This window comes from Nyctereutes procyonoides, unplaced genomic scaffold (genome assembly GCF_905146905.1).
Source record: "Nyctereutes procyonoides isolate TBG_1078 unplaced genomic scaffold, NYPRO_anot_genome, whole genome shotgun sequence".
Classification (NCBI taxonomy): Eukaryota; Metazoa; Chordata; class Mammalia; order Carnivora; family Canidae; genus Nyctereutes; species Nyctereutes procyonoides.
In genome coordinates this window covers 69,852,362-69,877,441 of record NW_026575146.1, presented here as the reverse complement: position 1 = coordinate 69,877,441, position 25,080 = coordinate 69,852,362, and the positions used below count along the sequence as shown (strand labels likewise).

Below are 25,080 nucleotides of genomic sequence, written 5' to 3'. Positions count from 1 at the left end.
GACCACACCACAGAGAAAACAAACAAACAGAGCCTGTGAGCTTGAGAGCCAGCCACCGAGGCCGTAGAGGGGCTGACGAGCCCTCCCGGCTTCTTTGCCTTGGCCCACTTGCGTGGGGGTGGAGTGGAAAGAAGTCCCAACGGACTACAGTTCCCAGCAGACACCGCGGCGGACCCTTCCCCCAGGTGCGGCCTTTCACCGCCAAGGCTGATGGAAAATGTAGTCCCAGGTCCGGGGCAGGCCAGTTGAATTGGTGTGCCTACGTCTGTGTGTTTGGAGGGGACTGAGCCCCAAAGCTTCGTAGGCTCCCTCGGGGAGCCCTGGCGTCTCTTCGTCTCTGCAGACTCTTGGGTTTCCGGTACTCGGTCCAGTTGGATGTTGGGGCTCCCCGTGGCTCCCCCAGCACCGCGGCAGTACCCCCATGCTCTGCCCGCGGCCCCCAGCCCCCAGCCCCCGCTCCGACCCTCGGCGGGCGGCCTGCCCCTTTAAGAGTGGCCCCGCTGACATCACGGCGGTGGGGGGTGGCTGGCCCCGCTCCCGGCTCCGCGGCGGCTGCAGGACCCGGCTCCGCTCTGCGCCCGCCTGCTGCTCTGGGGACCCCGGCCCGGGACGCCCCCTCCCGCCTCCTCCAGCCGCCCAGACCCCAGGCTCCGCCCCAGGCCTGCCCAGAGCCCCAGTCCGCATCAGGGGAGCCCCAGGATTGCCCCTGCTCTCTCTCCTTCACAGGGTCTCTTTCTCTCTCGTCTGTCTCTTTCCCTGGCTCAAGGTCTCTGGGTCTCAGCATCTCTCAGCCCGGGGCCTCTGAGCGTCTCCCTGTCTCTCTCTGTCTCTGTCTCTCGGACCTGTCCACTTCCAGAGCCCCAGAAGCTCTGAGCCCGAGGGCAGCGGGGGTCTTAGACTTCATCTCTGCCTCTCCTTCTCTCTCTCTGTCTCTCTTAGGCCAGCTCTGTGGGTCCCCCAGTCTCCAGACCTGCGAGTCTCAGAATTTCTCAGCCTCGAGGTCTCGGTGGGACTTGAGCTCCTCCGCTCGGGCTCTCGGCCTCTCGGTGTGCCCCTGCCCCTCTCGGGCTCTCTGCCTCTGTTTCTATTCTCCTTCCCTCCCTGCCTCCCCCATTCTCAAGGCCCGTCTCCCTCCCTCCCTGCAGCCTCCCCCTCCCTTCCCGCCCCTCCCCTCCTCCGCAGTAGCCAATGAGCGGCCGCCGGTCCCAGCTCCCGGCGCCGTCCGCCGAGTGAGGCCGCGGGCGCGGGGGGTGGGGGGTGGGAGGCCGGGAGGGGGCCGGGACGCCGGGCTCCGGGGCGGGGGCGGGGGGCGCGGGCACCGGCGACCCCGGTGGCGGCGGTGGCGGCCGGGGGAAGCCGCGGAGCCGGTCATGCGGCTGCGGGGCCCGCGGCCCGGAGCGTGCGCCCAGCCCTGAGCGAGGTGAGCGAGAGGGGAGGGTCTTGGGAGGAGTGGGGGCTCCCCGGAGGTGGCGGGGAGCCGGGGGTGGGGGCTAGGAGGAGCCCGAGCGGCCCCGGAATGTGGGATTCTGGCGGTCAGGACGCCTGAGTTCGGGAGGCAATGGAAGGGTGGGGGGCATTGGGCCTAGGGAATCCAGGAGCACCGGGTCTTAGGGTCCTGGAGTGGGGCAACTCTACTCTGAATGTCCGAGTCTTAGGGACCGTGGGCTCTGAGGAGGGTGCAGGCCAGGTCCTTGAGGGAGGCGATCCCGGATGAAGCGGGGAAGGCCCAGGCTCGGGGAGGGCAGGATGTGTCTGAGAAGGGGTCCCCAGAAACGAGGAATACGTTCCCCAGCAGATCGGAGGGAGACGGAGTTTGGACTTGGGGCTTGGCGAATGGGACCCCCGGGATCCGAATGCCTGAATCCAGCAGAGGCTGCGATATATAAAGAGGGAGAAGAAGGTGGCTCCAGGCCTGGGGGAGGGTCCCAAAGGAGGAAGGGCTGGAGGAGAAAGAGGAGATCCGGGCGGGCCTTTTGGAGTGGGGCGGAATTGGAGCCAAGAAACGGGGGGTTGGTGTTCAAAGGGCAAGTGAGAAGGGTGTCCATGGACAAGGTCCCAGCTGGAGTCCAAGGAGCCATGGTGGGGCGGTGAGGGGAGCTGAGGTCAGCTACCTGGGACTCAGGCAGTCAGGGTGACTGGGGTTTTGATGCTTGTTTCCGAGCTGAGCGGGCTGGAAAAGGAGCCGGCAGCTGGCGGTCAAGCCCTGGAGCCTTGGGACGGGGGATGGGAGGAAAAGCTGGTCAGAGCTCTGCCAGACTCGGATTCCTGACTCCTCCAGGAGGCTGGGGGTGGGGCCTGGCGGAATGGGGGCTCTGGACGCTGAGGTGTGTGTGCGTGTGCATCGGGGGTCTGGGATGATGAAAGTTGTCTGACTACAAGATCCTGGCCTGGGGCAGTTTTAAAGGCTCAGAATTCTGATTAGAGAAAGGCGGGTCTCAAGTCTTGGCTGCATTGTTGGGCAATGTTTAGGGTCTTAACCTTTATGGTGAAAAAAAAGATGATGGGGATTGCTGGTATTCAGGGATGTAGAGAGGTCTTTGGCTGAGATAGGATGGGGGAATCCCAAGTTGAGTCCCCCAAATCATGGGATTTTGTGGTTTATGGAAAAGTTATGGGGTTGGGGAGCAAGGGTGGTAGATAAGACATTAGTAGCTCCCTAGTTCGAATCTCTAGATCCCTGCGTGGAATTTGGAAGGCCAGAGCTATTAACTGGGGATCTCTTGTTTTGAGGGCCCAGGGTCAGAGTTCCAGGCTAGGTGTTAAAGACGGTCTGTAATTGGAAGTTCTAGCATGGAAATTGGAGTCCAGAATCTCTGGTAGGGAATTTAGGGATATTGTGATGGCACATGAAAGAGATGGAAATCCTGGACTTCCCGATTTGGGATTTTAAGGTTCAGAGCACTGATCCCTAGTTTCAAGGATGGTCTAGAGTACTCTGGTTAGGGTGCTGAGTTGGAGGGGAAGGGGGTCCCAGATCTTGGTTTTGACATTCTGGAGTCTCTCGCAAAATACAGGCTCTAGGTCTTGGGGTCCCAGGGTTCTGGGATCCAGTAGTCTGAGATGGAGTTCCAACATCCCAGGGTCTTGGACCTGCCTGGACCTCAGATGGTGGGGGGATTAGAATTCTGGAATCTTAGAGCTGAGTCGTGGGCCATGATCTCAGATTGGGGTACCAAATCAAGGTCAAGTCACAGGATCTAAGTTAGAAGGTCATGGGTCATGGTCCTGGTATTAGAATTGGGTGTTAAAGGTCAAGATAAGAGTCCAAGGGTTTAAACTTAGATGGGGACCTCTACTCAGGTCTTGGTTATTGGGTCCTTGGTTAGTAGGACCCTTAGTTAGGGTTCTGGTTAGTGACCCACTTGGGAGATTTCTGGTAATTATTTAGCAAAGTCCAAAAGAAAGGGGTCAGGGTGCCAGAAGACAGGATTGGGGGGATAGCCTGGTTCTAGTGTTGAAATGCCTGATCGGTGTAATAGTTTCTGAGCTTAGGCTCAAGGTTAAGGATTCTGGTGAGGGCTGGTTCAGGGTGAAGGTCTCTGGTCAGGGCATAATGGGAGGGTTGGAGGGCCTGGTTCTGACTTTGAGAATATGGAAGTTGAGTTTCTAGGCAGTCAGGATATTTGGGACGTAGGTCCAGACACATGGTTGGAGCTAAGGTTTCATCTCTAGATCTGGGCTGTAGGTGATAGTTGGAAATCTTATCCTGGGGTCAGGGATCTAGTGTGGAATCTGTCATCAGGACCCAGAGCAGAACACAAGTGTCAGGCTTGGGAAGACCAGTCCTGGGGTTGGAGGTCAACTGTTGATGTCACTGGTCCAAATCCAGAAATGGGGTCATGGGCTAGGGCACAAATGTCCGTTGAGAAGTTTCAGTTTGAGAAATGGTGTCTCTGGCTTGGATTTAGTGTCCCTGGTGACTGCATGGGGTTGGGGACTCTAGTTAGTCCCATTATGGCTCTCCAAGGCCGCGGCTTCCTGTGTCTCAGGCCCCGCAGGGCGCCCCCCGCCGCTGAGAATGAGTCACTGCAGCAGCCGCGCCCTGACCCTGCTAAGCAGCGTGTTTGGTGCGTGTGGCCTGCTGCTCGTGGGCATCGCAGTCAGCACTGATTACTGGCTGTACATGGAGGAGGGAACGGTGTTGCCGCAGAACCAGACCACGGAGGTCAAGATGGCACTGCACGCTGGCCTCTGGCGAGTCTGCTTCTTCGCAGGTACAGACCCCACCTGTCCTCCATTCAACTGTCCCTGCTTTGCCCTGGACCCAAGAGTCCTTATCCATAGTCCCAACTCTTGGGTTCCAGAAACCCAGAAACTGATCCTGTTTCTCTCCTGGAGACGCACATTTCTATCTGGAGATCTGATTCCTAGCCCTTTATTTCCAGATCCAAGAGTCGCGATGCTCACATGATCCCCAAATTCCTAATCCCTTGCGAGTCCCCATCTAGAAGCAATAGTCTAGCATCAGAGCTTGTCCCCTCCACAGTTCTGGTGTTGAATGGGCAGGATAAAAAATTCATGCCCCCCAGTGACCGCGGAGACCCTTCTAGGAATCTGCCCCCCCCATCCTCTTTAGGGATTCAGGAGTCCTGGCCCATTGCCCCTCCTCATGGGGACCCGGGTTCCAGCCGTGTCCTCCAACCACGGGTCTTCAGGGGAGCTCGAGAGGGGAGCTCCCAGATCTCCTGTGCAGCCCCTTCTGTGACCCCCTGTATAGACGGGAACCCCTGGATGAAGCCTCATGTACCCATCCCGAGGTCTCCCTACTGTACCACCTGCCCCTCACTGCCTCTCCAGAGCTCAGGAACCTCTCATCCAGCTTTGCCTTCTTGCCTTACCCCCAGGCCGGGAGAAGGGTCGCTGTGTGGCCTCGGAATATTTCCTTGAACCAGAGATCAACTTGGTGACGGAAAACACGGAGAATATTCTGAGTGAGGGGGAGCTGGGGGCCTAGACAAAAGGGGGCAGGAACTAGGGGCGAATCCTGGGTGGAAGGGCAGCCCCAGAAAGGGAGGGGGGTGGGAGGGAAGAGGTGGAGGCCAGAAGGAAGGCGGAGGTGGGGTAAGGAGGACGGAGGTGGGGTAAAGAGGACGAGCCAGGTTGATGAAGCGGGCTGGGCAATGGGTGGAGTCCACAGGAATGGGGCGGGGTCAAACCCAAAGGGTGTGGCCTGGGTGAAGGGGTGGGGTCAGCAATGGAAGTATCAGAAAGGGGAGGAGCTGCATAAAGGGACGGGTCCAGGGGAATGGGGAGGTGTCATCTTCCCCAGGGTCCCCCCTCACCCCTTGTTTCACCCTTTACCCCTCCCTCAGAGACGGTGCGCACGGCCACTCCGTTCCCCATGGTCAGTCTCTTCCTAGTGTTCACGGCCTTCGTCATCAGTAACATCGGCCACATCCGCCCTCAGAGGACCATTCTGGCCTTCGTTTCTGGCATCTTCTTCATCCTATCTGGTGAGCCCGAGGAAAGGACTTAAGGCCCTTTTTTTTTTTTTTTTTTTTTCTGGTTTTTGGTTTTTGGTTCCAGGAACCTGTGGTTCCCTCCTCCATTAAGAAAGTTACTTCCTTGCTGTGTGATCCTAGCAGGGTTGCAGAGCCTCTCTGAGCCCCACTTTCCTTCTCTGTGAAATGGAGATAGCAGCACCCATTTCACAGCTTGTTGGGAAGACCCAGTCGTGGGTGCTGATTAGGTACCAGGCTCTGTCCTAATACTCAGGACAACCGGTGAGGGAAATGCTATTAATAGCCTCATTGTACAAATAGAGAAACACTCTCAGAGACCTGAAGTCATTAGCTCAGGTTTGTGCAACGAGGGAGAGTTGGGACTCACACTTGCCGTTCACCCCCAGAGGCTGTTTTTTAACTGCTCCTGATATTTTAGCAGTTAACATATTCCAAGGCTCTTTCTTTTCCTTTTATGATTTTATTGATTTATTTGAGAGAGAGAGGGAGAGGGAGGCAGGAGCAGGAAGAGGGGCAGAGGGAGAAGCAGACTCCCCACTGAGCCGGAAGCCAGAAGCCAGGCTCCATCCCAGGACCCTGGGATCATGACCTGAGCTGAAGGCAGAGGCTTAATTGACTGAGCCACCCAGGCACCCTCTTTATTTTCTGTGCAACATTTTATTTGAAAATTTTCAAACAGAAAAGTGGAAAGAATTTTGGAGTGAGCACCCAGGTACTCACCACTTAGTGTCAACCATTACCTTATGACTAGACTATCTGTCAATCTGTCTATATTTCTGTGTAGCCATCAATCCGCCTTATCATTATTTCTTTATGCAGTTCAATGTGAGTTGCAGGTGTATACTTCACTCTCAATACATCACTATGCCTGTCATTAGCTACTTCTCAGTATTTGTTTTTGTTTCTTATTTTTTTCTTTTGAGATACGAGGCTCTTTTGTATGTGTGATCTCACACCCTTCCCTTAACATCTCTGTCACGGAGTTATTATTAGCACTCGATAAAATGGGGGCACCCAGGCCCATAGTGGTGCAGGGAGTTGCCCAAGACAGCAGCATGAACCGGTGCTGGGGGACCGAGTGTCATGAGCTCCAGAGCAGAGTTCTTTCTTAGATGTTACCCACCTCCAATGTCAGCACTGTCTGGTCCAGTTCATTCCCTCTCCAGTCAGGTCAGGCCAGGTCAACCCAGCCCTGACACATTTCACTCAGCAATCCAGTCCGACTAACACTGGTCCCTTCTGACTCCATTCTGCAACCCAGTTCAAATTAATTCAACATCATTTTGTTAAACTCCATTCTAATTCTTATCATTCTGTGGATAATTTTATGAACAAACCCCGCTGATGTCTCATTTCCATTCTGTCCCCTGGGGCCTGCACTCGGATCCGTCTTCAGAGTTGGCTACGCAAAGAGTTGAAGATGGATCTTTGACAATCTCCAGTCTCATCCCTGTTCCTCACTCAGCTAAACCTCCCCCATGCCTCCAACCTAACCTGATGAGACCTTTTCCAGAGAAACCAGGGTGCAACCTCCCTGTAAACTTGAATCACGGCATGCAGAGCCAGACACTGAGCTAAAATAAGACGTGTAGAATATCACCATCCTGGAGCGTCAGAGCAGAAAGGTCTCATCATTTTTCATACAGAAAAATAGTGGCCTAGAGAGAGAGAAAGTCGGACAAGGGTAGGAAGCATGGAGATCTTATTCAATCCACCCAGACCACTAGAAAGAAAACCCATTGTTTGCTGCTTACACAAGGAGCTGCACAGCTGAGTGGTAGAGGGGTGGTGCACACAGACGGTGTTCTCTCACAACACCCGCACTCATGCTCCTGCAGTGCCCCAGAACCTGACTTCCCAAGGTCAGGCTGAGGATCAATGGTGCTATCAGGGCTGGAGGTCAGGCTTGTGATGTAACAATAGAGTAATTTGTGGGGGATTGAACTCCACTTCCCTTTGTCGAATTCACGTTACAGACATGGCAGACATGGCCTGTGTGCCCCACCTCAAGGAGTTCAATCGTGTGCTTTCAAGGTTGTGGGGTGTGGTGGCTGACAATTCATGTTGCTGTGAACCTAGGAAGACCTGGGTTCAAGTTCTTCCCCTTCACTGCATGGGCTACAGCCTTCCTCTGTGAAGTTGTCAAGAGGACAAATCTTGGTCAAAGAGTGGCAAACCTGTCTAGGGCCAACTAGTACATATTTCAGGTTTTGTGAGCCGTAGGGTTGTAGTGCCAAAGCAACCAGAGGTGAAGCAGTGAGTGTGGCTGTGTCCCACTGATACTCTATGGACCCTGAAATTTGAATTGTATGTAATTTTTATGAGCAATGAAATACTCTTCTTTTGTGCCTTCCTCCCCCTCTCCCACTCCTCGCACCATTTAAAAATGTAAAAACCATGCTTTGTTGGAAAACCAGATAGAAACAGGTGCTGGGGCAAATGGTAGTTTGCTGACCCCTGATCTCCATCATAGATGTGGAGGGCTGACCCAGTGCCTGCTAAATACAAATATATGTACATACATAGTAGTAGTGACAGCAACAGCCAGAATAATAAGCACTTGATGGAGTGCCACTGTTTGGGGACGTTCTAAGTGCTTTATGCAAATTAAGTTATTTTTTTTTTATTTACCTCATAAGTCAGATGTCATTGTTACTGTCATTCCCCAGCTGAGGAAACAGAAGGACCCAGGGGTGAAGTTTTTCCAAAGGGGAAGCAGAATTCCCACTGAGGCTTTCATCATGGCACTATACTGCCCCACCACAATTGAAAATCACACAAAAATGGGATGCCTGGTTGGCTCAGGTGGTAGAGCATGTGACTCTTGATCGCAGGGTTGTGAGTTTGAGCCCCACATTAGGCATAGAGATTACTTTAAAAAATAGGACAATAAGTAAAAAATGAAAGACTTTTAAAAATCATAAAAATGGTGGTGCCTGGGTAGCTTAGTAGGTTGAGCATCCAACTCTTGATCTCAGCTCAGGTCTTTTTTTTTTTTTTTTTTTTTTTTTAAGATTTTATTTACTTATTTGAGAGAGAGAATGAGTGAGTGAGTGAGAGAGAGAGCATGAGCAGGAGGAGAGGAAGAGAGAGAAGCAGACCCCCCCACCCCCTACTTAGCCTGGAGCTCGATGTGGGGCTGGATCCCAGGAGCCTGGGATCATGACCTGAGCCCAAGGCAGACATTCAACTGACTGAGCCACCCAGGTGCCCTCAGCTCAGGTCTTGATCTCAGGGTTGTGAGTTCAAGTCTTGAGCTGGGCTCCATGCTGGGTGGGGCCTACTTAAAAAAAAAATCATAGGGCAGCCCTGGTGGCCCAGCAGTTTAGCGCCACTTTCAGCCTGGGGTGTGATCCTGGAGACCTGGGATCGAGTCCCATGTCAGGCTCCCTGCATGGAGCCTGCGTCTCCCTCTGCCTGTGTCTCTGCTTCTCTCTCTCTCTCTCTGTCATGAATAAATAAATAAAATCTTTAAGAAAAATCATAAACATGAGGAGATTTAAAAGGAGAGGGAAGGGTGATAGTACCAGCATCTTAGATCTGGGAACAGAATAATCTGGTCCAACTGCTTCATGTCCCAAGACTTGGAGAGAGAGACAGGAGTTGCCTAAGGGCTGGTGAATAGTGACATTGGCATTCAATTCTGGAGAAAGCAGGGGGAGGGTTGGGGCAGAGGAGGGAAAGGGTCATAAGCATCCTTCACGGATGGACTAGCAGGAAACATGGGAAATGGGCAAACCAAGGAAGAAGCTTATGCAGTGGTCTGGGCAAGAGCAGCTGGTGCTTGAGCTGGGGCCAGTGATGGAAAGATAAAGTCAAGTGGATGGCTTTGACAGAGAAGGATATCGACAGAACAATCAATGGAACCAGATGACTGACTGAATATGGTTGGTGAGAGAAGCAGGGAGGAGGCTGGAATGATAATTGATTTTCATTCCTGGAAGAATCCAGGCCATAAGAAGCATGCTTCCCATACAAAGCCCATGCTAACCCTTGACCCTCAACATGTTCTATACATATGCTCATCCATTTGCTCATCAAGCATTTACACAGACATCCTACATGCCAGGCCCTGCACTGAGCACTAAAGATGTAGCTGAATCCTAAGTGGGAGCTCACATCCAGTCAATTACAAAACAGCCTCAATTTCCTGTCAATCAAAAATACACACCTGCTTCATTCCCTTCCATGCTCAGTGGATTCCCATTTGCACATAGAGTACATCCAAAGTCTCCATGCTAGTCTACAAGGTTTTCTGTGATTTGGCTACTGCTCAGATCTCTGACCTCATTTCCTAACCCACTAACACTGTCTCCATGGCTTACAACCTCAGCCACAGTGGCCTCCTGCTATTCCTTGAAAATGCTCATCTCAGCCCCACATGAGGACATTATACTCAGTAGCCCTCCCTGCTTGAAGTCTCTTCCTCCTGATACTCAAAGGGCTTCAACTTTCTCTCTTCAGAGTTTCCTTCTCTGACAACAGTATGTAATGTTGCCTTGTCCCCACTATACTATTAACATTGCACACTTTATATTTGTTCCATAGCTATCGTCATCTTACGCGTTTTCTGTCTCTTACTAGAATGTAAACTACAAAATACATGGGCCTTTACAAGCACGCTCTCATTTGTGTCTGCAGAGCCTAGATGAGTTGCTGGTACAAAGTACACATTGAAATATTTGTATAAGAGAGGAATAATAAGGACAACTTAGGGCATTTTGGGAAAGGGAAGATGCATTAGCTTGGCACAGTAGGGTGGTGGCAAGGGGGGGAATGACCCGGGAGGGCTTCCAAGAGGAGGTGACATCTGAGTAGATGAAGTTGAAAGGGTGAGTGAGGGAGGCTTTTTAGAGTGAAGAAAGAATACTGCCTTGTATGGAGGTGGAATTCACAGCATGTGTTAATGCCCTAGAAAGCTGCTGAGACAGGTAGAGGCACGTGCAGCTCTCCATGGTCCTGAAACCCTATTGTTCTAAGGCCCAGTTATTTCTATCCAGCTTGGAATGTAGGTGATTCTTGCCTACCGAGCAATCTTGAAACAGATGTGGGGTGAGGAGGGAGAGGGAGTGGGAGTTGGACTACAGAGAAAGGAAAGGGGAAAGGAAGAAGAGAAAGAGGAAGGGAGATAAAGGGGAAAAGACTATTGTTTTTGGATAACCAGAGTGCCACTATTAAATGTCTAGGAAGTAGACAGATGACAAGAATAACTTACCTTTTGCTATTTTTTAAAGATTTTGTTTATTTATTTATGAGAGACACACACAGAGAGGCAGAAACACAGGCAGAGGGAGAAGCAGGCTTCCTACAAGGAGCCCGATATGCGACTTGATCTTGGATCCCGGGATCACACCCTAAGCAGAAGACAACCTTTTGCTCTTTTTAAAAACTTTATTTATTTATTTATTTATTTATTTATTTATTTATTTATTTATTTATTTATTTATTTATTTATTCTTTGAATATTTATTTATTTATTCATGAGAGACACAGACTCAGAGAGAGAGGCAGAGGCAGAAGCAGGCTCCTTATAGGAAGCCTGATGTGGGACTCAATCCCAGGACCCCAGGATCATGCCCTGGGCTGAAGGCAAGTGTCCAGCCTCTGAGTCACCCATGCGTCCCTCATTTATTTATTTGAGAGAGAGAGAGAGAGAGAGAGAGCACAAGCAGAAGGAAGGGTAGAGGGAGAAGGAGAAGCCAGCTGCCTGCTGAGCAGGGAGCCTGGCTCAGGGCTTGGACCTAGGACCCCAGGATCATGACCTGAGCTGAAGGCAGATGCTTAACCAACTGAGCCACCCAGGTGCCCCTTGCTATCATTTTTACATGATTTCCAATTACTGAAAACAAAAACAAAAGCAAAAAGGAACAGCAAAAGATTCTTTGTCTTTGGAAATATTTGTTTCCTTATCCATCCTTGCTCCTGACTTGCTTTAGCACTGTAATGTGAAACATGGAACCTAAAGGTGAGGTTGGGTGGTTAGCAGGAATGAGATCACAGTCTGGAATGTCAGGCTGAAGAACTAAAAACCTCGTCTGGACAGTAGGGAGCTAAAGGAGAGTTTCGACAACAGAAGGATAGAGTTTGTGTGGGTTTTAGAAAGAACCAGGATCTAAAGCAGGGAGATGAGGATTTAAGGGCAATGGTACAAACATAGACAATAAGCCTTAACAGGGTCAGAGGACTTTGATTGCAAGAAGGGGATTTGATTTATGAGAGATACAAGAAGTAAAATAGACATGACTTGATGATTGAGCATCTTTGCTGGATGAGAGAGAATAAAATCAGGATGACTCCCCTGCATTTGACTAGGGTACCTGAGTGAGTGTGGATTTTGAGATTCCTTTGCCCTTTGCTATCTCTTTTCTTTAAGCCTACTCATCTTTCTACACCTATCTCAGATGATTTCAACTGTGTAACACTTTGTGGACCCTCTTTTGAATATCCAAATTATGGAATACTAGAAATTCAAAGTGCCACGGAAGTTCAGAGCAATGAAAGGTTGATTCTTTGAGGAAATGGAGGAATGGTGGGATTTAGAAGGGGGTTCAAGGGCAGCCTGGGTGGCTCAGAGGTTTAGCATCACCTTTGGCCCAGAGTGTGATCCTGGAGACCCGGGATCTAGTCCCACGTTGGGTTCCCAGCGTGGAGCCTGCTTCTCCCTCTGCCTGTGTCTCTGCCTCTCTCTCTCTCTCTCTCTCTCTCTTTGTGCCTCTCATGAATAAATAAAATAAAACCTTTTTTTTTTTTAAAAAAAAAAGAGGGGGGTTCGAAAAGGAGTAGCAACTAATGAGCTTTTCAAGAAGCTCCAGTTGCTTGGTGAGTATACTTATCTATTCAACTGGTGTTTATTATGTGCTGGATCTTGTGCTAGATGGTAGGGGTTCAAGAGGGAACAAGGTAGGCTAGTTCTTTTATCCTGGTGGGGGAAATGTATGATGGGAAGAGTCACAGATACAGATTACATGTTAAGGAATGATAAGAGTTACAGAAAAAAGTAAAGCAGGTTGAAGGGAAGGAGAGTGATGGGGGGGCCACTATTTTATCTCAATCACTCCAGTTTCTAATGAAAATTTTGAAACTGATAGCAGAGTGCAATGAACACTGGTATACATTCCTCCACCTAAATCCTGCATTTTGGTGATTTTTTTTTTTTTTGCCATAGTCTCCCCGCAAACCCCCCCCCCACTTTTTTGGGATTTTACAATTTCACAGTACGTCACAGGTATCATGATAGACTGTCTGTAAACACTGTAGTATGCATCTCTTAAGAGGAAGGATGTTCCTCTACCACAACACCATTACCACACCAAGAAATTTTACAGGAATTCCATAGTATAACCTATTCCATTTGCAAACTGTCCCATTGTTTCAAGAATGCCTTTTATAGCTCCCCCCCAAAAAAATTGGGATTCATTCTTGTTTCACACACAGCATTTAGTTCATGTTTCTTTTACTCTAGTTCCCCACTATTTTTTTTTACAACACTGACTTCTAAAATGTATTTCATTATAAAAATATAGAAAGAATAGTATAAATAAATGAAATCCCATGTATCCTTCCCTCAGTTTCAGTAGTTATCAACATATGGCGAATCTTTTTTTAGTTGTGCTGCCGTATCTCCCTTCTGCACTTCAGTACATTATTTTAAGACAGACTCAGCCATTAAATCATTTTATGCACAAATATTTCAGTATATCTCTGAGAAATAAGTACTTTGTTATTTAACATCACCATCATGCCCACACAATTAAGAATGGCTACTTAATATCATTTGATATCTAGTCAGTGTTCAATTTCCCCCCTTGTGTCATAAATAAATGCTTTTTTATAGTTAGTTTATTGCAAATCAGGATTCAGATTCCACTTGTGCATTTAGCTGATAGATCTCTGAAGCCTCTTTTAATCTCTAATAGTGTCTTTCCTATTTTTTCCTTGCCATTTATTTGTTGAAGAAATCTGGTCATTTGTCTTATAGAATTCCCACACTACTGACTTTTCCCACCATGCTCTCGTGTTGTGGTTTCATTCATTCATTCCTGTGTTTTCCTGTAAAATTGTCATTAATCCCATCCAGGTGTGTGGGATTTTGTTTCTGGTTTCTGCTTTTTTGGCAAAAAATACTTCATAGATAGGGGGTGCTGTTGACATCCTACCACATTGCATCCAGAGACATAAGAACGCCTGGTTGTCTCTCTTCTTGAGATGTTAAGGATGACCACTGGTTCAGATGTTACCAGCTTGACCCACATCACTGTCTTTTTGAAGACTGGAGGCCAGGGTATCATGTGGAATGCCTACATCCTAGATTTGTTCCTCCTTCCTTGAATTCTCTATAACCCAGAAGTTGTCTAGACTAGAGGCTTTATTAAATTCAGGTCAAATGGGTTTGGTAAGCAGACGCAGAGGGCAGCGGTGGTACCATAGCAAATACTGTCAGGTGGTTCTCCGGGAGGGGGACAAAGTTTGAACCCTTGATAAAAGTGGTGGGCTTCAGGGCTGTTCATTGAAAAGGTACTTTTTCTTCTTTCCAATTAATAAGTAATTTGCAGGGTAATACTTAGGTACCTTAGGGAGGTAAAATCCTGCTTTGGGGATACCTATTTTATTGAAATTTTTTATTTTGGAAAAAAATGTAAACTTGCAGAAAAGTTGCAAAAATAGCATAGTGAACTCTCATGTGTGCTTCATCTGGACCAAATTTTCATATTTTGCCATATTTGCTTTCTCTCTATATGTATCTCTTTATTGTATCTGAGATATTTATAAACATAAATACATGAACTACTTGAACATCAGTTGCAAACACCTCACCCTGCTTCAGCAAGTGTCTCCTAAAAACAAGTGCATTCCCTTTTCTAACCACAGTACAATAATCAAATTCAGGAAGTTTGACATTGATACAATATTATAGCTAAAGCACAGTCCACACTCAGATTTCACCAATTGTCCCAATACTGTCTTTTATAGTCATCTTTCCCCCCCATTCAGTGTCCAATCTAGGATCATGCTCTGTATGTCCTTGTCCTGTCTCTTTCATTGCCTTTTATCTTTTATGTAGTTCTTGTGCCTTTTTAAAAAAGAAATACCTTTCATGTTGACTTTTTTTGAAGAGTGCAGCCAGTCATCTAGTAAAATGCCCACAGTTACCTTAGGAGTAGATTCAGGTTACACATTTTCAGCAGGAACCCTGCATAAATGGAGTAGTGGCATGCTTGCATGAGGAGGTAATGGTGTCAGTATGCACTGCTATTGGTGATGTTAGTTCTGGGCACTTGCTTGAGATAGTATGTTAGGTTCCTTTACAAAAAAGGAAGCTTTTTTTTTTTTTTTTTTTTTTTTTTTTTAAAGATTTTATTTATTTATTCATGATAGTCACACAGAGAGAGACAGAGAGGCAGAGACACAGGCAGAGGGAGAAGCAGGCTCCATGCAGGGAGCCTGATGTGGGATTCGACCCCGGGTCTCCAGGATCGCGCCCCGGGCCAAAGGCAGGCGCCAAACCACTGCGCCACCCAGGGATCCCAAAAGGAAGCTTTTTTAAAAAATCTCTTTGTAATTAATAAATATTCCAGGAGGAGTTTCTATCGTGCAGTGATTTAACAGCCACTGATGGTACTGGCCAGTATCCTAATACTACTCCTAGTGTTCCAAAATGGGGTTTTCTAAATCTGCTGTTCCATCTATATGTATACCACCAAAAAGAATAATTTTCTCTTTTCTTTTATTATTTGTTTATTTATTAAAGAATATGTATGTCAGTATGGATTTGCGTTTTTAAAAATTCAGCATATTATATGCCATTTCTCTCTTTTTAAAAAATATTTATTTATTTATTTATTTTAGAGACAGTGCAGCATGCAGATGGGCATCTGTGCTGGCTGGGGGACGGGCAGAGGGAGAGGGAGAAAAGCAGACTCCCTGCTAAGCATGGAGCCCACCCTGGGGCTCGACTCCATGACCCTGAGAGCATGACCTGAGCCAGAATCAAGAGTCAGCCACCCACCTGAGCCACCCAGGCGTCCCAATACATGCTATTACTTATATTATTCATTTCAATGTTCAAATTGTCCTTAGTTGGACTATCAGGAACCCCCTTCAAACTAGTCCCTGCATCCTTTTTTGATGTGGCTCCATCATTTTTTTGAGTTTTTCCTCCCTTTGTGGCACCGGTACACTTTTACTGCCCCAGGCTTCAAATTATCTCCTTCTTTTGGAAGCCCTAGCTTCTAATTTAGTGGGAGATGGTATCAGAGACCAAAAGCTGGTTGCTAGGTTGGCTCATTGCTGCTGGGGTGTCATATATACTGTCTCTGGGATGTTTCAAGACACAAACTGGGGAATTATGTGCTTGTAAAACAGGAGTTTTTGCTGATGTCTTGGGTCTTCTTCATCTTACCCAATTATGATCCATTTCTTCCTCTTTTCAGAACCAGAATCCAGCTCCCTAAATATCAGTATATTTGCAAATTTGCTCAACCCCACACGGAGTAAGAACTACCTCCAAACACTCCCCCCCAAAATTTACTAAGTAAAATTCAAGATTTCTTTGCAGATCTTTTGTCTTTAGAGTGAAATATATAATCAAAATACTGTATTTGTAAGTTACTTGGAATACTACTTTTACCCCCTCCTGTGGTTGTATTATTCATCTGATATAAAGTTACTTCATTTATTTTTGTTGGTATTCAATTTTAGTTTTTCCCCCATCCTTGTTGATTTTAGCTTTTGAATATATAAAATATTGTCTAAATCATGCAAAAATATATGTATTCAGAGGAGTGCCAGTTCCTTCCTGTCCTCACTTACCTCCTGTAGGTGATCAGCCTCATTTGTTGTTTTCCTTACTATGTCTCTTTTTGCAAAAATAAGCAGATGCATATATGTATTTTATTTATTTACTTATTTTTGGTTAAAAGCTAATATCCTGCATACTCTTCTATGCATTTTTTTTAAGATTTTATTTATTTATTCATGAGAGACACACACAGAGAGGCAGAGACACAGGCAGAGGGAGAAGCAGGCTCCATGCAGGGAGCCCGATGCGGGACTCGATCCTGGGTCTCCAGGATCACGCCCTGGGCTGAAGGCAGGTGCCAAACCGCTGAGCCACCCAGGGATCCCCTATGCATTTTTTTTTTTTTAACTTAGTGATATAGTCTTGAACTATCATTGAACTCCACACCAGTTCACAGAGAACATCCTCATTGTTATTTCACAGTGGCACAGGACTCTGTTCAGTGACGTTTTACAGTTTATCCCACTAATCCTCTATGTAAGTTCATGTAGGTCATTTCCAATATTTTGCAGTTACCGGTAATGCGGTGAATTAACACGCGCCTGTGTGCTTTTGTGTGGTTGGACAGACAGCTTCAGGGTTTTAAATTCTAATGAATGAGATTGTGTAGCTAAAGGACAGATACATGTGTGGTTTTGTTACATTCAGCCAGATTCCCCTCCACAGGGGCTGGGCCATTTTTATCCTCATCAGCAACGCATTAAGAGCTGCTGTTACCCCAGCCTCACCAAAAGAATATGATGTGAAGCTTGTTAACTTTTGATGACCCGGTCAATGAGAAATCATATCTCTTCACAATTTCCATCAGCAGTTTTCTTCTTCTTTTTCTTCTTCTTCTTTTTTAAAGATTTATTTATTTAGGGTAGCCCTGGGGGCTCAGTGGTTTAGCGCCTGCCTTTGGCCCAGGGCGCGATCCTGGAGACCCTGGATCGAGTCCCATGTCGGGCTTCCTGCATGGAGCCTGCTTCTCCCTCCGCCTGTGTCTCTGCCTCTCTCTCTGCATCAGTGGTTGAGTGTCTGCCTTAGGCTCAGGTTGTGACCCCAGGGTTCTGGGATCGAGTCCCACATCACGGTCCCCACAGGAAGCCTGCTTCTCTTTCTTCGTATGTCTCTGCCTCTCTCTCTGTGTCTCTGATGAGTAAATAAATAAATCTTTAAAAAAAAATAAGATAAACAAGGAGTCCTTTCTAAAGGACAAAGGAGGAGAGATATAAATGAAGTTAGAGACATGGAGAAATCTGGAGGAAAAGCATTGTAGTTGGAGGGAACAGCAGGAGCAAAGGCCCTGGGGCAGAAATAAGCTTGAGGTGCTCAGGGAAGGTGAGGAAGGGTGATCTAAGTAGAGAGAGTAAGGAGAAACTGACCAGGGATGAGTCTGGTGGGGCTCAGACTGCATAGGCATTGCAGTCCAGAGGTAGGCAAAGTTTTTCTGTAAAAGGCCAGATAATTAACATTTTCAGCATTACCAGCTATACAGTTTCTGCCACAACTCTCGAACCTTGCCACTGCAGGTGTCGGCTACACAGTAGCAAAGGGGTGTGGCTAGATGCCCATAACATTTTATTTATAGACCCTGACATCAGGAATCCATGTGCTTTTTAAACTGAGATATTATAAATTACAAAACATAAAGTTCATATAATTCAGTGGTTTTAGTATATTTGCAAGGCTGTGCAGTCAACCCCATTACCTGATTCTGCAACATTTTCATCACCCCCGAAAGAAACCTCATACCCTTTAACGACAGCCAGTGGGAATCTCCCTTCCACCCCACTCCTTGGCAACCACTAATCTACTTTTCTCTCTCTATGGATTTGCCTATTTTCGACATGGCATATAAATGGAATCGTACAGTATGTATCTGCCTTCTTTCTGTTAGCTTATTTTCCAAGTTCATCCATGTGGCAGTATAAATCAGTATTTCATTCCTTTTTTTGGCTGAATAATATTCCTTTATACGGTTATACCACATTTTGTTTATCCATTTAGTTGATAGACACTTGGGTTGTTTCCACTTTTCGGCTATTATGAAAAATGCTGCTACAAACATTCATGCAAAGTTTTTGTGTGAACATATGTTTCCTATTCTCTTGGGTAGAGATACCTAGCAGTGGAATCGCTGGGTCATGTGGTATTTCTATCTTTAACACTTGGAGGAGCTGCCAAATGAAATTCATATACTTTTTACATGCCACAAAATATCATTCTTCTTTTAATTTTTTTTCAACAATTTAATTGTGTAAACGCCTTTCTTAGCTAGTAGGCCATTACAAACACAGGAGGTGGGCTGGATGGTGCCCATGGGCCATAGTTTGCTGACCCCTGTGGTAGGCAGTGGAAGGAATTTAGATTTATTCTGGGTGTGATGGGCACACATATGTGTATTTCTAGGATTCTGGGGGAAGATGCTGATAAGGATGACTTAGATTGATGTAGGGTAGGGGACCTCATAACCTCCTTAAGCCACACTTGACATGGCTTAACTGTTTAAAAGAAGTTCATCTTGAGGAAGTGATATTTGCCTCTTAAAGTTTCTCAAACCAGACGTCTCCTATCCCCCTTCTCCAATGGCTCTGCTCCCTCAACTGTCAGTTTATAAAAATGGTACCTATGTGGAAGGATCATTGGGAGGTTTGAATAAGTTGATGCATATACAACCCTGAGAACAGTGCCTGGCACAGGACTAGACCTGTATAAGCAGTTGCTATTATTATTTTTAATATTATTATTGATGTTGTTGCTGTTATTATTAGTCTCAACTCAGGCCTCATCCTTTTCCCCCTGGAGGATCACAACTAGTCTCTCCCTCCAATCTCTTCCCAGAATCCACCATTCCCCAAGTGTTCTTCTAACACTCCAATCTGACCCTGTCCTTCCTCTGCTCCAGACCTTCAATGGCTCCTTAGTGCCCTTGGCATTTGAGGCCCATCATGGCTGTGTCTCTGCCCCTTTCTCTGGGCACCTGTTTTGTGGCTGTGGCCCATATTTTGGCTATATAGATGGATCGGTTCAGTGTTCCCTGTCCAACCCTTCGGCCATGCTGTTCCCTCTGCCTGTGGTGGTATAACTGTGTACTCTTCTCCTCAGGTCTCATCCTATAGGACCTGGGTGAAGGCCATTCTTCCAGGGAGCTTTCCTTGACTTCCCCTGCCCCTCCCCCTGTCCCTGTCCCTGCCTCTCCCCTAGGTGGGTTGGTGCCTCTTCTGGAACTGTGCTACTACTTTCCTTACTGCACATATCACCATGTATGTGACTAATGACCAATGTCCATATTTGCCTTCCCCAATTACGCTATGAACTCCCCACCTGGAGATTAGGGAAGGGGGGAAAACAGAGGAAGTGGATTCATCTCTGGGGTCTCTAACACCCAGCCAAGGCCCAGCACACAAGGGGCTTCAAAAAATGGAATTTAGTTCAGGACCTAGCAGAGAGGAGAGGGGAGGGGATGGCTGTGCAATGGGGGAGGGACTGGGACTGGCAAGAGGGACCCAGTGCTAACGGATCAAGGGCACCCTCTGCTCTCCAGGCCTCTCCTTGGTGGTGGGTTTGGTTCTCTACATTTCCAGCATCAATGATGAGGTCATGAACAGACCCAGCAGTTCTGAGCAGTATTTTCACTATCGCTACGGGTGGTCTTTTGCCTTCGCTGCTTCATCCTTCCTACTCAAAGAGGTGATGTCTGTGGGGCCCAGACATGAATGGGGAGGGGTCTCATTCCTGGATCCAGGAGTTAGAGGAAATTGGGGGGTGTAGACTCTGGGTTTTAGAGATAGGTGGTAGTCGAGGGCCTCACCTCTGGGTCCTGGAGGAGCGGTCTGGGAGCTCCCAACTTCTGGGTCCTGGGTGTGGGGAGGAGCTGATAGCCTGGACTCCCGGGTCTGAGAGAGGAGGGGCTGGGGGTCTGGAGCCTTGGGCGTCCTTGGGAGCTCGAGCCAGCCTCTGGGACTCTGATCCTGCGTTGCCATAGGGGGCTGGCGTGATGTCGGTGTACTTGTTCACCAAGCGCTACGCAGAGGAGGAGATGTACCGCCCGCACCCGGCCTTCTACCGCCCGCGTCTCAGCGACTGCTCCGACTACTCGGGCCAGTTTCTGCAGCCCGAGGCGTGGCGCCGGGGCCGCAGCCCCTCCGACATCTCCAGCGACGTCTCCATCCAGATGACGCAGAACTACCCTCCCGCCATCAAGTACCCGGACCACCTGCACATCTCCACCTCGCCCTGCTGAGGCCAGCCCCTTCTCGGAGCGCCTCCACCTCCTCCTCCTCCTCCTCCTCCTCCTCCTCCTCCTCCTCCTCCTCCTCCTCCTCCTCCTCAGGGGCTTCCGGGCCCCCAGCCGGGCTCCCTCCCTCGGGGCTTCTCCCTCCCGACTGGAGGATGCCTCGCAAGCTTTAGCCCCGCCCTCCCCGTGGCCCCTCCCCTCGCCCTAGCCCCTCCTACTTTCCAAGGGCTCCTCCCCCCTTCCGGGCCTTTCGACCTCTGCGGTCCGGTCCCTCGCAGACAGCCCCTCCCCCTCCCCTGCGGATCCGGGGCGGCGGACCTCCCCACGGTGCGCACCCCGCGCCCGGGGGCCCCCACGCTGCGCCCCACGGCCTCCCCTCTCGCCGCCGGAGCTCCGGGCTGGAGAGTAGGTTCGGCAGCCGCCTGGAATGCCAACCGTTCTCTCCTCCCCTCGGCCCCGACTTCTCTCCTCCGCCCAGTCTCCTCTCCGGAGCTTGGGGGCCCTCGGGTGCCGCGGACAGTGTTCTTGCTGCGTCCGCAGCTGCAGAGTGGGGTGAGGGGCTGGAGGCCCGGGCACGGTTTAACCTGGTGTCCCCACCACACACACACACACACACACACACACACACACACACACACACACACACACACAGTTCTCTGCTTCCCCGGGAGGCCCCATCCTTCCTCGCCGGCTGGGCTCTTGGCCTTCTGAAGGTCACCTGCTTTCGAGGGGGCGCCGTCGGCAGGATGTCCTTCCTCTCTCAGCAGCCCTGGGCTTCTTCTCTTTTTCCTCTTCCTCCTTTCTACCCGCTCATCCAAAGCCCCTAGGTGCATCTAGCCCCGCACACCCGCGACAGGGATGGAGACCCTAGGGTGGAGGAAAGTCCTCCGTGCCATTTCCACACCTGTGCCGGCCTTTTCCCCCTCGAGGCCCCGTCGGGGGAGGGAGAGGTAGTAGCGGGGGTCGAAACCCCCCAAACCTCGAAGTCTTCCATTTTCTGGCACTCCCCCTCATTGAGGTCCCTCTTCCCATCTCAGACCCCCAACTCTGGCCTCTTTCAAGGGTCCATCCGCCCCCTGGGACAGATTTGGGGGGAAGATCACCGGAAACTCGCCCTCCCCCTGATTAGGGCAGAGGGGGTGAGGTAGCACAGTGCTGTACACGGAACCGGAAAGGCCCCCCGGGGTGGGGGGAGGGGGGCAGGGGAGGGACGGGGGGCTTTTAGTTTGCATCTTAGGTGGGAGGGGGGAGGGGGGACCGCAGCAGTTAACTTGTCCTTACGCAGCGATTTTTAACGAGGCTGGGGGGAGGGGGGCTTGAGGGTGGGGAAGGGGTGGGGTGGGGTGGGGGGCCCTGGCTCTGTTATTTGCCGTGTATCATATGTAAATACCGACAGAAACTTCAATAAACTTTATTTCAAACACGTCTCCGCCTGCCCAGGGAGAGGGGATTGGATACTGGGTCCGTCCAGGTCTCTGCCCCTGGGGTGGGGGCCTTGAGTCCTGCAGAATAAGGTCAGATTGGTCTTTGTTAAGTTGCTTAATCATCATAATTATTAACAGCAGCACTTTATAATTCAGTCCGTGTAAAGCATGTAGGACAGCAAATGACACCCGTCAGGATCAATAAAAATTAACTGTTGGTGTTACCATGACCACTTAGAGTACTCTTACTATTGCTTGCCTTCCTTCTACATTTATTGCCTCATTTGATTTCTCCCCAAGCTTACTTGTTGAATTTACTGAAGTCATTTTGCAGATAGGGCCATGGAGGCGAAATGACTCACCCAGGGTCACATAGGTAGAAACTGGCAGAGGCAGAGCTGAAAGTAGGTTTATCTGGTGCCAAAACTTGAGCTTTCTCCCCCCCTTCTGCCCCTTTGCACTGGAGAGCAGTGGTTCTCCTAATGTTTGAATCCATCCCTCTGTTGAGAAATCACTGCTCCAATTATTGCACACCTACTATGAGCTGCACACTTTCATCCCAAACATGATCTCACGAGATGTTCCCAGCAGCCTGGTATCAGAGGCTCCCAAGCGGGCCCTAAGATCTGAGATCTCACCTACTCCACTGAGGGATTGGAAACAGCCTGAGTGTTTAATAAGCTTCTTGAAGTGTCTTGAAAAGGAAACAATGCTAGCCCTTTGGCTCTTTGCCTTTTTGGGATTTAGGCTCTTGGGGGGCAATCAGAACGGCTCCCACAATCATGACCACATTCACCAAGCTATTATTAGGTGTCAGACACTGTGCTAATAAGCGCTTTCCATGTTGTTAGTTCATTGGATTCTCCCAAACCTGTGAGCTAGGCATTGCAAACAGTCCCGTCTTGTAGATGAAGAAACTGGCACTCAGGGAGATAAGATCCCCCAGCTGGTGAGATGCAAAGGAGAATTTCCACCCAGGCCTGTCCAATTCCAGAACCTTTTCTCTCAGCCACCATATTTCGCCACCATGACTTTGATGCAAACTCATCCTGTGACCTTGAGAAGTCTTTTAATCTCTGGGGTTTTAGTTTCTTTTTCTATAAAAAGGAGGGAGGATGGGCTAGAAGGACTCCAAATCCCTCTGGAACCAGAAGAGTGGTGGAGGCAGGTTAGCAGGAAAGAATAAGATTCAGCAGGAACTGACTCCCTGAGGGAAATATTCTGAGTCATTTCCAATGGTTTCAGGAATTTCTGGAGGTCATGCTTGAGATCTGGGATGGCAAAGATGTTTCAGCTTCTTTGTCAAGACGAATCGATTCCTAGTGGCTGCCTGGAGCATGATATTGAGAAGGATTTTGAATATCTGCTCAGTGGAAGAGGATGTCCCCATTGTTTGGGTTGATTGGTGCTGTCTGCCAGCCTGATTAATTGGTGCTGTCTGTCTTGCCTGCAGAAATGGCACTTTTGGTACAAGTGCTGGACATCTGCTTATTTCTCCAGAATTTAGCAATCTAATGTCCTAAGGTCTATGTTCTTTTAAAAAAGAATCAACCTAGGTATTGTTTTTTTGGGGTGTTGTTGTTGTTACTGTTTGGTTGTGTTTTGCTTTTTTACATTTTGAAAATGGAATGGGAATATGCCAGAGTGACTCAGTCAGTTAAGTGTCTGCCTTTACCTCAGGTCATGATCCCGGGGTCCTGGGATCACCCCACATCGGGCTCTCTGCTCAGCGGGGAGTATGCTTCTCCCTCTCCCTCTGCCTCTGTGCTCTCACTCTCTCTCTCTCTCAAATAAATAAAGTCTTAAAAAACAAAAATGGAATGCGATCTTAAAAATTTATCTTTAAAAAAAAATGCTGTGAAGGGCAACCCTGGTGGCTCAGCGGCTTAGTGCCTTCTTCAGCCCAGGGCATGATCCTGGAGACCTGGGATCGAGTCCCGCATCAGGCTCCCTGCATGGAGCCTGCTTCCCTCTGCTTGTGTCTCTGCCTCTCTCTCTGTCTCTCATGAATAAATAAATAAAATCTTTAAAAAAAAATGCTGTGAAGAGTCAGTCCTACTTCTGACCTCTTGACATCCAGAAGTCCCCATCACCCTCACATATTATCATCTTACCATACACAATTTCAAGAATCTATTTGCATAATGAAGTATATACATGTGTGTTTAAATCCACACACAGGTGAGTATGTAGCACATATATGTTTATTTGACACAGCACTTATCATTGTGTACACACAGTTCTGCACCTCCCAATTTCACATGGCAATGTATTATGGAGAGTAGTTAGTATCAGTTATATAATTCTACCTTATTGTTTTTCAAGGATGCTTAATAATGACAGTTTGCATAAATTAATTGCATAATTTATTGACTGTTTCCTATGTGTCAACCACTTTTCATTCAATAACCCAAGGAAGTTGGTACTTTTCTTTTCATCCCTATTTTATAAATGAGATCCTAGAGGCACAGAGAGGTGAATTAATCATTTCCTGGTCACACAGCTAGTAAGTGTGGTCAAGCTAAGATTTGAATCCTGGGCATCTTCCGAACCTACCATGCTTAACCACCAAGCTAAATACCTCCAAGTATGCTGAAGCCACATAGTTCCATCTATTTACGTATCATCAGTTTTTGTTTAAGAAGCCTCCAGCTTGAACTGAAGACCTTGAGATGGAGAGTTACATGCTCTACCGATTGAGCCAGCAAGGTGCCCCATCTATCATCATTCTATACCATGTTACTCAGTTAGTTAATTTATAGAATAATACTACACACATTAGTGGTCTCAAAGTGTGGCCTAGGGACCCTGGGGCATGCCTGAGACCTGTTTAAGGGGTTCATGAGGCCTAAATCACTTTTACAAGAATACTAAGATATCATTTGCCTTTTTCACTTGTAGTCTCTCATGAACTGAATGTATAAGGTCCAGAGTCTTTTTGGGGCTTCACAACAGGGGGTGCCACAATAGACTGAATGCAGAAGCAGATATGAGAAACCTACTTTCTTCTAGTAGCCCAAACATTGAATAGATTCTCAAAACTATGTCAGCACCACTCTATTTTTGCATGTGTTTGGGAAAATACAATTATTTTTCACTAAATAAGTTGTCTGTGTAAACATGCAATGAGTGTTATCATTTTACCGAAATTAATACAGATTTTTAAGTCTCCTTTAT

General features: G+C 48.2%; 1 protein-coding gene and 1 non-coding gene across 3 annotated transcripts; both read left to right on the top strand.

Moving 5' to 3' along the window:
• Positions 1-1,290: 1,290 nt before the first annotated feature.
• CACNG7 (calcium voltage-gated channel auxiliary subunit gamma 7) lies at positions 1,291-21,651 on the top strand. 2 transcript variants are annotated; one of them, XM_055311137.1, is made up of 6 exons: positions 1,291-1,420; positions 3,990-4,214; positions 4,845-4,931; positions 5,313-5,453; positions 19,787-19,932; positions 20,228-20,562. In XM_055311137.1, the coding sequence occupies exons 2-6, from the start codon at positions 4,019-4,021 to the stop codon at positions 20,483-20,485; spliced, it is 828 nt and encodes a 275-aa protein (XP_055167112.1). In that variant the 5' UTR covers positions 1,291-1,420; positions 3,990-4,018; the 3' UTR covers positions 20,486-20,562. The 2 variants fall into 2 exon arrangements, with proteins under 2 accessions (XP_055167112.1, XP_055167111.1); XM_055311136.1 differs by lacking the exon at positions 19,787-19,932 and having other exon boundaries at positions 20,228-21,651.
• Positions 8,253-8,325, top strand: TRNAK-CUU (transfer RNA lysine (anticodon CUU)). The gene has a single exon. It is a non-coding gene; the product is annotated as a tRNA-Lys (tRNA).
• Positions 21,652-25,080: the final 3,429 nt, after the last annotated feature.